We start from the raw sequence: 13,198 nt of genomic DNA on the forward strand, positions 1-13,198 counted from the left end.
ATCACCAAGACAAAAAGCAACAAATGCTGGAGATGCTGTGGAGAAATGGGAACCCTAATCCACTGCTGGTGGCAATGCAAACTGGTGCAGCCTCTATGGAAAACAGTATGGAGATTCCTCAAAAAATTAAAAATAGAAATACCTTATGATCCAGCTATCCCACCACTGGGTATCTACCCAACGAACCTGAAATCAACAATCCAAAGAGGCTTATGCACCCCTATGTTCATCACAGCATTATTCACTATAGCCAAGATACGGAAGCAACCCAAGTGTCCCTCGACTGATGACTGGATAAAGAAGATGTGGTATATATATACCATGGAATACTACTCAGCCATAAAAAAAGACAAAATCGTCCCATTTGCAACAACATGGACGGACCTGGAGAGTATTATTTAAGTGAAATAAGCCAGAAAGAGAAAGACAAACAGTGCATGATTTCACTCATATGTGGAAGATAAACCAACATACAGACAGATAAAACTGTTTGGTGGTTACGAAGGGCTAGGGGGGGTGGGGGGTGGGCAGAAGTGGTGGAGGGACACACTTATATGGTGACTGACAAACAATAATGTACAACAAAAATTTCATAACTGAAAAAAAAGGGGCCGGCCCTGTGGCCTAGCGGTTAAGCGCACGTGCTTTGCTGCTGGCAGCTCGGGTTCGGATCCCGGGGGCGCACCGACACACTGCTTGTCGGGCCATGCTGTGGCGGCGTCCCACATAAAGTGGAGGAAGATGGGCGCAGATGTTAGCCCAGGGCCCGTCTTCCTCAGCGAAACGAGGAGGATTGGCATGGATGTTAGCTCAGGGCTGATCTTCCTCACAGAAAAAAAAAAAAAGAGAGAGTGCTTTGAACAGTGAACATGAGGGTTTATTTGTGGAAACTGACATCTTATTTCTAATATTAGGATGGAAATTCAACTATATGGAGTTGCAATTATATGGAAATTCCAAGGACCTAGAAAACCAAAGCAATCTTAAAAGAATATTGTTGGAAGATTTACACTATATCAAGACTTACTGTAAGCTACAATAATGAAGAAATATGGTATTAGTGCAAGAACAGACAGACCACTGAAAGAGACCAGAGAGCCCAGAAACAAGCACACATGCACAGTCACACGACGAACAAGAGAGAGGACTGCAACAGTGGGAAAGGACAGTCTTTTCTATAAAAGGCACTGGGTCAACTGGATATACACATGAAAAAAATATTGACTCCTACCTCACACTACAAACAAAAATTAACTCAAAATGTAAAGCTAAAACCATAAAACTTCTAGTTTGGCAAAGTGCTCTTAAATATGACACAAAGGGCTGGCCCGGTGGCTTAGCAGTTAAGTGCGTGCGCTTCGCTACTGGCGGCCTGGGTTCGGATCCCGTGCATGCACCGACACACCGCTTCTCCGGCCATGCTGAGGCCGCGTCCCACATACAGCAACTAGAAGGATGTACAACTATCTACTGGGGCTTTGGGGAAAAAAAAAGGAGGAGGATTAGCAATAGATGTTAGCTCAGAGCCGGTCTTCCTCAGCAAAAAGAGGAGGATTAGCATGGATGTTAGCTCAGGGCTGATCTTCCTCACACACACACACAAAATATGACACAAAAAGCATGACTAAAGAAAGGAATGATAAATTGGACTTCATCAAAATTAAAAACTTTTGCTTTAATAGGCAAGCCACAGACTGAGAGAAAATATTTGCAAAACATATCCAACAAAGGACTTTTATCTAGCATTAAAGAACTCCTTATACATAATAAGACAAACAATTCAGTAAAAAAAAAATGGGCAAAAGACATGAACAACTTTAACAAAGAGGGTAACAAGTAAGCACATGAAAAGATGCTCAACATCATTAGCCACTAGAGAAACGAAAATCAGAACACAATTTAGACACACCTCGTAGAATGACTAAAATTAAAAAGGTTTACCACCCTAAGTGTTGGCAAGTATGAGGAGGAACAGAAACTCTCACTGCTAGTAGGGATGTGGTACAACCCTTTCGGAAAAAGCTTGGTACCTTTATAAAAAGGTAAACACACACCTACCACACCAGTGACCCAGCTATTCCACTCCTAGGTATCTATTCAAGAGAAATTAAGGCATATGTCCACACAAAGACTTGGACACAGATGTTCACAGTGGTTGTATTTGTAACAGTCCCCAACCTGGAAAAAACCCAAATTTCCATCAACAGGTGAACAGAAAAACAAACTGGCGATTTCATACAATGGAATACTACTTATTGATAAAAAGGAATGAATTGTTGATAATTGCGACAACATGAATGAATCTCAAAATAAAATAACTTTGCTGCAAGAAGCTAGTGCAAAAAAAAGAAAGTACATACTAAATAATTCCATTTATATAAGACTCTAGAAAATGCAAACTAATCTACATAGTGGAGGGAGCAGAGATAAATTCTGAAGGCAATGGATACCTTCATTATCTCGATTTTGGTGATGATTTCATACATCAAATTATCAGATCAAATTATACATTATAAATATATGTAATTTATGTCAATTACACCTCAATAAAACTGTTCAAGTTTCCCAGGAGGTGGAGCTACCAACTGGCTCTGCCCCATGTTGTGAGCTCCCCTGGAGCTGGGTGGCCCCTTATAGGGCCATCAGGAAACTGGATTAACTAGGAGGCCCCTACAAGAGGCCCTTGGGGTCTGGAAAGCCAAGTAGAGGTGATGGCAATTAACTGGGTGTGCTTGGCAGGTAGGGCCAACTGCATTTCCTTCTGCTGCCTCAACATATGGCGCTTGTCCTTCAAACAAGCCCAGCCCCATTCCTGCCTGTAGCCTATCTTCATGTAGCTGGGGGCTCCTCATCATTCAGGTCTTAACATAAATATCAAGTGTCTTCACTGAGCACCACATCTAAATTGGTTCCTACCCCTCACTCTGTCCTAAAGACACTTTCTGTATTTCTCTATTTTCTTCATTGCATGTATCACAATTAGAAATTCTTATCCATTTGGTTATTTCCTTTCATTTTTATTATCTTGTTGCTTCCTCCCTTCTCTATGCTGTTGGTGCCCCACAGACCCTTTTTACTGGGGGTGCACCCACACCATACGTGCCTTATGTGTTGGTTGATAACTCACGCTGCCCCTGCCAATGACTGACTGAAATGGGGGTGGGGGATACAAAAGACTGGCTCCCTAGCAGGAAGGAGGCCTAACTCTGGTGCAATTTCTGCAGTTCCCTGTGAGATCGGGCTAGAGCTGGTCTCCACTTGAGGACACACTCTTGCTTAGCTTTAGCTTTTTGCCCTGCCCTGCCCTGCTTCTCTCACTCCCTTCTCTAGAGAGCACTTGCTCAATAAATCACTCAAACAAGAATTCTCATCTCAGGCTCTGCTTCTAGGAAACCTGACCCATGACACCCTAGGTTGGCTTCATGAGGGACTATAGTGTTCACGCCCCCTAGAACAAATTCCTATCTCAGGCTCTGCCTATGACCTCCTCCCCCCAAGAATGATAGCTTGATGAGGAAATATCTTTGTCACTTCCCTAGAACAGTGCCTGGAACACAGGAGGCACTCAGTAAGTGTACTGAATGAATATAGGGGAGAGCCCTATATTCATTCTGTTTTATAGCTTGGCTTTCAGTACCCCTTCTGTTCTGGGCTGATCTGGCCTGGAGGCATTGTGAGTCATAGATGGTGGACAGCAGCTGAGTGGTTCAGAGATGGGGCCAGGTCTAGGACAGCAGATCAGCACCTCCAACACATCCTCCAGGTGAGGCACAACAAGCAAGTATTATCGGGGAAGGGTCCTCTAGAAAGATGCAACCTCAAGGGTGGGCCTAGGTGCATCTCTTGGACCCTCTGTGGACTTCCAGAGACATGTCCCTGAGCCAGATCTAAGGGATAGTACCACCAGACATTTTTATTTATTTATTTTTCCCCCAAAGCCCCAGTAGACAGTTGTACGTCATAGTTGCACATCTTTCTAGTTGCTGTATGTGGGACGCGGCCTCAGCATGGCCGGAGAAGCGGCCCGTCGGTGCGTGCCCGGGATCCGAACCCCGGCCGCCAGTAGCGGAGCACGCGCACTTAACCACTAAGCCACGGGGCCGGCCCCTACCACCCGACTTCTGAACAGCTGTGTGTGAGGAATAAGTGTGTGTTGAATTAATGAAGGCACGACAGAAGGAACCCTGCCCGAGTTCTTTCCTTCTTCACTCGCCATGGGGAGAAGAGGAATTTAAAAGAGAGCATGTAGTCCTCTTTCTCACATAGTAGAATCAGCACTTACAGGGCTTGGGAGGAGGGAGGGAGAATGAGACGTCCGTTTTACCTGGACTTTAGCTTCCTTGAGGATGTAGTCTGCTTGAGACAAAAGTCACGTCTAGTCTGCACAGCGTGTCACCTCAAGCCCTAAGCGTAGGTCCGAGCCCATGGCACACGCCCCCAGGATGTCACTGAGCACAATGGACGGTGATTACCCACACATCTGGCTCCCCAGCTGGACCAGGAGCATCTTGAGGGAAGGCACAGGCTGTGCTGGGACCCCCTGCCCAGACCAGGGACTGGCACAGAGTACGTGCCAGTTCAAGGGTGTAAAACAATCGGATAATGAGGGCAGTAATGCTGTTGGATATGCTACACATCCCAGCAGACACTTTTCAGAATCCAGATCTAGCCCTGGCTGTGCAATCCTTCAGCAGTGCCCTCTTACCCAAAGAATGAAGTCTAAATTTCTAAGCCTGCCTGTACAGTGCCCTGGTCCCCCTCTCCAGCTTCCTCTTCTGCTATTCCCAGTCGAGTACACCTACACCAAACCTACCCCAAGCTCTTCCTCACATCTGGAACATACAAGCCTTGTCTGGCTCTTCACTCTGTCTAGAGGTTCTCGATTATCCACCCCCAATCTACGTGGCAAAGTCCTGCGCATCTTTTAAGTACCTATTTGTCTCTGCTATCATTCCCTCCTTCAGGCCCATAACTCCTTCCAGCTGCTGCCCACCGCCCAGAGAGCAGGAGTCTAGTCCTTCATCTGCGTATCTGTTCCCAGGGCCTGACAAACAGTGGTCTTTGGGGAAGGTGGTGTCGGGGAGACTGCTGCTAGTGCGAGTGCGCAGGGTCGGGCTTCTTATTGGCCAGCAGCTGGTTTGCTCCGAGCGGCAGCGTAGGGCTAAGCCCGGTCCAGCGGGCCTCGTGGTTTGAGGGGTCAGCCCGTCCTGAGCAGGCTGCTCACCCAGATTCTTTCTCCCCAGTGCCCCAGGCTCGCCTTCATCATTCAGGACACCGGGACTCCCGAGGAAAGGGCACAGCCCTGGTCGCTCGCGTCCTCGCGGCTCCGCTCCGGGCATCCGCGCGGCCTCCGAGGCCCTCCTGGCTCTCGCTCTGGAGGCCTTCGGGTGCGTGGCCTCGGGCCACGCCAGCCGCCTGTGGGAGCCGCTGCGGCAGTTCTGGGCCGACCACTTCTCGAGGCGCTTCTCGCCGCGGCGCCCGCCGCTGCGCCGCATCTCCTCCATGTCCACCTTCTACCTGCTGGACCACCGCACGCGCCAGGCCGAGCTGGGCCTCAGCTACGGCGCGCCGCGCACGCGCCTCAGCGACGAGGCCTTCGTGTTCCGCGGCGGCCAGTGGAAGGTCGAGGGCGCGTCCGTGCAGTCGCGGCCGCCGCTGTCCTCGCCGACCATCTCCGGCTGGAAGGCGCAGGTGCAGCGGGTCAAGAGCCAGGCGCTGCTGGAGGAGAACAACTACCTGAAGCTGCAGCAGGAGCTGCTCATGGACATGCTGACTGAGACCACGGCGCGCATGCACCTGCTGGAGAAGAAGCTGGACGCCGAGGCCGGCCCGGCGGCCGCGGCGCGAGCCTGGCAGAGGAGGATGCGCAGGCGCGAGGGGGCGGGCGGCGTGCTCGTGCTCGAGCCGCGCGCGCTGCAGTCGCGGTGACGCAATAAAGCCTGTGTGGCGCGTGCTTCGCTCCTCACCGCCTGTGTGGGGCTGGTGGGTCCCCGCTGGGCGCCCGCGGGGACCGTCGCTCAGCTAGCAGCGGGTCTCGGGGGTGTGCGATAGGGCCGTGGAGGACGGTGTGCGTGCGGCTCGCGAGGAACTTGGGGTGGGAGCCCGGCTCGCAGCAGGCAGCGCCCGGGGGGTGGCGATGGCAGGCAGTGGCGGGCGATGGCCTTCTCGGCCCAAAGAACGGAGGGCGAAGTCCGGGAGGCAGCGGAACCGGGGCTCAGGGATGCAGGGTGCGGTGAGGCGGGCAGGGCGGGCGAGTCGGGGACCTTGCACTTGGCCCTCCCAGCCTCGAGGCGCGCGCGGGAGGGTTTCAGCCTCTGTTCAGGCTGTGTGTGTTTTACGACCTCGAAACTGTTCCCCGAAAGAAGCTTTCTTGAAACTTTGCGCTCTGCCTCCCTCACCTGGCTGTGCGGCTTTTGGGGAGTCCCTTCTCCGTTACAGGCCTCCTTTTCTCCTCCGTAGAATGACGGGTCTGTCCGAGCCTGGGTACAAATAAGCATTCTCTGGGGCTGATCTTGTACACAGATAGGATTTGCTCCACCCACGTTATTTTAAAATTTTGCGTTAGTTGCCAACATTTAAGAATTTGGAGATTTCACATCAGAAATCCAGATTTCCTGTGTTCTCTGGAAGAACCACAAGACTTCGCCACCCTGGACCTTCGTCCTGCCCAGCAGCAGTTGCCTTGAGCTGAATTGTGGCTGCCACCTCCTGGTCAGCTTCACTCCTTTCCTCTTGTAGGTGTCTGATTTGGATTTCCTTCTAAATCCTTTCTAGATCGGTGTTCTCTCCTGGTACATGGAAAGCCTGCTTCGCCCCACACATACCCGCGCCCCGCCCTGCACACAAGGTATTGTATAAAAAGTGCCATGGGGAGTGTGTGGTACTTGTGAGTGATGCGGGTGCACAGCGGAGTGATGACACTGGTCCCTGCAGCCTTTACCCTGCAATGTAGGCAGGCCGTTTCAGCATCCACGGAAACACACAAACCTAAACCCTGTAGGACTCTGACCCATTTCCCTAGGGCCTTATGAAACCTGTGAGAGAACTGGGTGTCCTGCCTCAGCCTAACTTGCTTTCAAGAGTAGACTAGGGATTACTAAACCATTAACTTTGTATAATAATAGTGGCCTTTTTAATTAAATCAGCAAAACAACACAAAACGTCATTAGACACTAAGCTTAAAAATTTGAGTAGGCTCTTTTGTATTTTAACAATTCTATATATTACTATAGATTAAATAAAAATATGTAAAGTAGTTGTGATGATGAAATAAAATTCCCTTTTAAAATAACAAAAAATATACAGAAAAGTAAATGAGAAGGGAATCAAAACGATACACTAGAAAAAAAATCAAACACAAAAGAAGGCACTAATGGAGAAATCATACTCAGTGAAAGAAGCCAGACAAAGGACCACATATTATAGGGTTCTGTTTATATAAAATAGCCAGAATAGGCAAATCCATAGAGACAGAAAGCAGACTGGTGGTTACCAAGAGCTGGGGGGAGCGTGGAGGAAGGAGTGACTGCTTAATGGGTGCAGGGTTTCCTTTTGGGTTGATAAAAAATGTTTTGGAACCACAGTGGTAAGGTTGCACAATGTTGGGAATGTTCTAAAAGCCACCGAATTGCACACTTTAAAATAGTGAATTTTATGTTATGAGAATTTTACCACAAAAAAAAATTTAAAAAGGAAAGTGCTTTACATAAAAACATGAAGTAAAAACTATATGCAGTATAGGGAAATAGCAAAAATCATAAAGGTGATCCAAGAATGCCCAAAGTTTAGGGAATATTGCTTTGGCCAGAGTACTAGAAAACAATAGTTCTAGTGTAGAGAAAAGTGTCTGCCCTGCCAGACCAGCAGCAGGCAGACAGGGAGCCCCGTGTTTAGGGAGAGGCATCAAAGTGGATAAAAGGCCTGAATTAAATGGGGCAGGAGGATCTTTTGAGATATCTGACTTTGTTCTTTCTGCTCTGGAATTTCACCCCCTGACAGGCAGCCAAGCTCATTGCCCCAGGGAGGGATGTGAGGGAGCAGAAAACAGGAACAAAGGACTCTTTGTGGCTTTCACCTGCTACAGCTCGGAACCCTCTGGAGATCAGAGCTTTGCAAAAATATTTTTGGGCTTGAGGAGGGAGGTCAAAAAGGCTGTAGATTTGTCTATAGCAAGAGGAAAGATGAAGGGAAATGGGAGTAGAGACCCTAGTAGGTCTACCATCTTGGAAAAAAATCCTTTCTTGACCCTACATTACCTTCCAGCTACTGCCCCATTTCTCTGCTTCCCTTTATAACTAAACAACAAAAAGTTGCTCAGATTCACTGTCTTCAGTTCCTCCCCTCCTTCTTTGCTGTTAATTCCCCTCAACTTTGGACTTCTCACCTCCTAGTCTCCCCAGCCTGCTCTTGTCAAGAATGCCATTGACCTCCAATGTTGTTAAGGCCTTTGGCTAATTCTCCATCCTCACCTTGGCCCATCAGCAGCATTACACGAGTGGCCCTCCTCCTTGAAACACTGTCTTCACTTGACGTCTTGGGCCCCACACTCTTCTCACTTCCCTCCTCCCTCACAGTTGCTCCTTCTCAGTGTCTTGCTGATTTTACTGACTCTCACTTCTTTCAGATGTCTGCTTAAATGTCACCTTTCAGTGAGGTTTTCCCTATGACTATTTCAAAGAGCGTGCCTTCTCCCCACTCCCAACCAAACCAGCACAACGTATTCTCCTTTCCTGCTTTGTTTTCTAGCATCTGTCACCATTTGACTGCTACATATTTTATTTATTGTCAGTCCTCCCGCTACTAGAATGTAAACTCCGTAGGGCTTTTCCTTCTGTTCTCTCCTGTATCTCAGTGTAGAAACGTGCTTAACACTTATTAGGCCCTCTCCAAATATTTCTAGAATGAACAAAGGTCCACAAGAGACAGGCAGGTGAATCCCAGGGAGCAGATGGTGTTCTGCCTTTGACATTGTCACAGATTTCTGATCCCCTAGGAGGCAGGGAAGATGCACCAGATGCTTTTGGAACTTTTGGTTACATCTGATCATCCCACCTCTGATTTTAGCCACAGCTATGGTGGATGGCTCTGTGTACACTGTCAATGCCTCATTTCAAGTGTCCACTGTGGGTTTCTCTGCTTTTCTGCTTCAGGGCTTTCTCCTAAGCCTCAGGAACTCTCTCAACCCATAAGCAAAGCCTGGGAGTGCAGGAGAGTTAATGCGTTCTGGGACAACCTTCCACCAGTAAGGCACAGAAGCCAAAACATACCTGGTTGAGGGGCCGGCCCGGTGGCCCAAGCGGTTAAGTGCGCGCGCTCCGCTGCAGCGGCCCAGGGTTTGCCAGTTCAGATCCTGGGCGCGCACCGACGCATGGCTTGGCAAGCCATGCTGTGGCGGCGTCCCATATAAAGTGGAGGAAGATGGGCATGGATGTTAGCCCAGGACCAGTCTTCCTCAGCAAAAAAGAAAAAGAGGAGGATTGGCAGATGTTAGCTCAGGGCCGATTTTCCTCAAAAAAAAAAAAAAAAGGCAACAAGACCTCTCACCACTGTTAGTGAGGGGGTGGTGATGCCCGCTAGTGCCCAAGCATAAGACTCTGACCTTTGGTAGATTGGAAGGAGAGAGAAGCTGAAGGGAAAGCTTGGCTTATGCAGTAGCTTTGGCACTTGAAAGATGTGGAGGCAGCTGTAATTACAAGGATTATGGAGGTGGTGGTTTTTCTAAAGTGCCTTAGAAGCTTTGAAGAATGAATGAAAGGTTCAGGTTGGCCTGCTCAACTCAGGGCATGATGTGAAAGCCAGAAAGTCTCCCAGGACAGCATGTAAAGGAATGCTCACTTCTGCAGCCAGGAGGCAGAGCATGCTGAAGATGAGGCCCAAGATTTCATCTTCAGGGCAGCAGAGCTGCAGAGGGGACCTATATGCCCTCCGTAGTTTTCCTATACTAAAGTCAGGGCTTTTAAAGGAAAGGAATGGAACTCGAGGCCTGGCATAAGGATGTTCAGGTAAGAACCTTGAGCCCCCAGAACCCCTGAACCCTCGTGGCCAGCAGCAGCTGCCTCCTTCTCCTTGATAAAGAACAGCCTCATTTTGCCTGAGGTGAATGTCTTATAAATGATGCTAATCCTTCTCAAGGTCCACCTCTCATTGCCTTCAGACCAATAGCTAGGATTGGGTCTCAGCATAGCCCAACAGTGAAGCACGGTCCCTACTCTAAGAGGAAACAGCTTGATCACCCACGTGTCGCAGTAGGACCTGGGGGAACACACGTGGCAGTGGGTCTTGAGAGTACCAGACAGGGAGTGGGATGTATGAGACTGGGTGGGTAGTCGATTGACATGGGAGCGTTTCCCATGACTCCAGAGCACAGGAGCTTTCCCTCACGTGCTGCTGGTGACTCCACAAGCTTGGACATGGTGGTACCTACAGTCAATGGAGTGCAGATGCTAGAACTGCCTTGGCTGAGCTTTAAAGAAGGGGGCTGAAGGCTCGGGGAAGTGGGAATGTTAGAATGGGTTTATTACATGAGACCAGAAGACCAGCTATGTGACCATGTTCTCTGGGAGCTGCCCAGAGGATGCTCCTTTCGCTAAGGTGGTAGGGAGTGTGACAGTGACCAGTGTGTCATTGAGAAGCTGTTGGTGGCTGTCTTCTGTAGGCCAGGGTTGACAGCAGGAGATGCTGCCATGGAACTGGGCTCCCTAGTGTCATTGGGGATGATGGAATTTTGGAACGGCATTTAACCATTCCAGAGGGTGATGTTATTTACCCATCAGAGGCCAGGAGGCCATTCTTACCATACTTTGCAGCAAGATTGGAGTGGTAACTAGGGGGTCCCTGCTTCTCAGAGGTTTGTGCAATGATGATAATAGACCATGGTGTTGATAGGGGCAAAATAAATGGGCAGCCAAGGAAGGCAGAGAGTAGGTGGTAGAAAGGGTTGAAGAACAAGGATGAGAGACAAGCCAGCAGAGATCTGACAGTCTTGCTATTAAAATGCCCTAGTATAGGGGCCAGCCCCGAGGCATAGTGGTTAAGTTCAGTGTGCTCTGCTTCGGCAGCCCGGGTTCATGGGTTCAGATCCCATGTGCAGACCTACGCCCCTCATCAGCCATGCTGTAGCGACAACCCATGTATAAAAAATAGAGGAAGATTGGCACAGATGTTAGCTCAGGGCAAATTTTCCTCAGCAAAAATAAATAAATAAAAAATTTTTAAAAATGCTTTAGTATTATGTCAGTATTTAGACACATCCTAGGGAAATGTCCAAATTGACCAGTTAAGTTTCTACCACTGCACTAGAGTGGCAGGTTTGACTTACAAATTGGGTTATGGAAAAACATTAAAAAACCACATCTCTTGCACACCCAGGAATGTGGAGTGAGATCTGTACCAGCCACAAATACTAACAAGAAGACCAGGCAGTACCAGATGCTGAGGTACAGCATACAGAGAAATGGATGTGACAATGACTGACCAAATTCAGACCTTTTGGGGGTGCTTACTTCTGGCTGCTATAACAAAATACCATAGATTGGGTGGCTTATATGCAATAGAAATGTGTTACTCACAGTTCTGGAGATCAGGGTGCCAGCATGGTCAGGTGAGGGCTCTCTTGCAGACGGCCAACTTCTCATTGTGTCATCACGTGGCAGAGAGCAGAGTGGGGAAGCAAGCTTTCTTGTGACTCCTATAAGGGCACTAATCCCATCATGAGGGCTCCACATCATGACCTCATCTAATCCTTATCACCTCCCAAAGGGCCCACCTCCTAATACCAGCACACTGGCGTGTAGGGTTTTGACATATGACTTTCGGGGGGACACAGTGAGTCCATAACAAGGCAAACCCAGAACTGAAAGCAGGCTCAGCAGTCAGCAGTGATGACTCCAGGACCTCTACCTGAAGCCATGGTGCTCTGCACGTCAACCCACTCCATGACCCAGGTGACGGATGGCAGCTGAGACTGTACCATGGGCCAGTAAAAATGGTCAGTGGTTTTTAGTTTTACAAGATGAAAAGAGGTATAGGGATGGCTGCACAACAATGTGAATGTATTTAATACCACTGAGCTGTACACTTAAAAATGGTTAAGATGGTAAATTTTATGTCCTGTTGATACTGGCTCAAGACAAGGTTGACATACAGGAAGCCATATTGTAGAAAAGAAACCCTCTTGTAACTTTGGATGACCTCTGACTAACTAATCCAGCTGGAATATGCACCCTCCAGGAGATCTAACTGCTCTGTAGATTTTACAATCCTTGCTTGTGCATGTACCTTCTAGCTGTGATAAGATGATAACTTTGTTCTTTTGAGTTCCTTAGGAATGTGATGACCCTCAAACAGAGAGTCTATGCTGATAGCCATCATCAATGAAAACTGATGTGGCACTCCCAGTCTGTAACACCAGAAGGTCAACATTCCTAACCCCCTCCCTTATAACCCACTGGCCTGTATAACCGCTGTAAGATTTTGTGCCCCCTTAAGATGATTCTTTCAGAAATTAGTCGGCCATCTTCCCTCTTGCTAGCATGCTGTAATAAAAAGTCCTTTCTCTCTTACCACCTTGCCTCTTGACTATTGGCATGTCTTGCAACGGGCAGAAGACCCTCCCCCAACTTGGGTGGTAACACTGTGTATTTTACCACAATAAAAAAACAAAAAATGGTTTGTTGTGACTGTGTAGAGATTGGGGTGCAGAATGGAATATTAGCCAGAGGAGTGTAAGAAGCAGCACAGCTATTAAGAGGAAAAGCAGGCCATATCTGAAAACAGTATCTGTGCAGAAAACAGCCTGCAAATCCTGGGACAGAAGTGCTTGGAGAACACATGTAGGATAAAAGAGGAGAGGAGCAGTTCTGACTGCAGAGCAGTAGACAATGGTCACGTGTCTGCAGGGCCAGTGCATTGTTCTTGCATTGGCAGGATGGGGGCTGTGCCCTCCTGCCTTTTGTAGGGGACCCCAGCTGTCTAATCATAGCTGGCTTGGGGTGTTTCCCAGAAAACCACCTGCTTGTCCTATGTCTGGCCAGGAGCAAAGTGTTCCCAGCTTCGCTCCATTTTCTACTTTTCCCACCCCCATCTGGCTTAGTTCTGAACATCTCCCGTCGTCACTTTACCCTTGCCCCTGCCTCACCCGTCAGTTCCAACACATATGTGTCTCCTCTCTCACCTCTTGCTCCTGGGACCACTCCTGCCA

General features: G+C 48.6%; 1 protein-coding gene across 1 annotated transcript; it reads left to right on the plus strand.

Annotated features, from left to right (window-relative positions):
• Positions 1–5,461: 5,461 nt before the first annotated feature.
• On the plus strand, positions 5,462–5,928 carry CBY3 (chibby family member 3). The gene has a single exon (XM_014786204.2). The coding sequence runs from the start codon at positions 5,503–5,505 to the stop codon at positions 5,926–5,928; it is 426 nt and encodes a 141-aa protein (XP_014641690.2). The 5' UTR covers positions 5,462–5,502.
• The last annotated feature ends 7,270 nt before the right edge of the window (positions 5,929–13,198 follow it).

The sequence above is a fragment of the Ceratotherium simum genome, chromosome 4 (assembly GCF_057802395.1).
Source record: "Ceratotherium simum simum isolate JZ-2026a chromosome 4, ASM5780239v1, whole genome shotgun sequence".
NCBI classification, from domain to species: domain Eukaryota; kingdom Metazoa; phylum Chordata; class Mammalia; order Perissodactyla; family Rhinocerotidae; genus Ceratotherium; species Ceratotherium simum.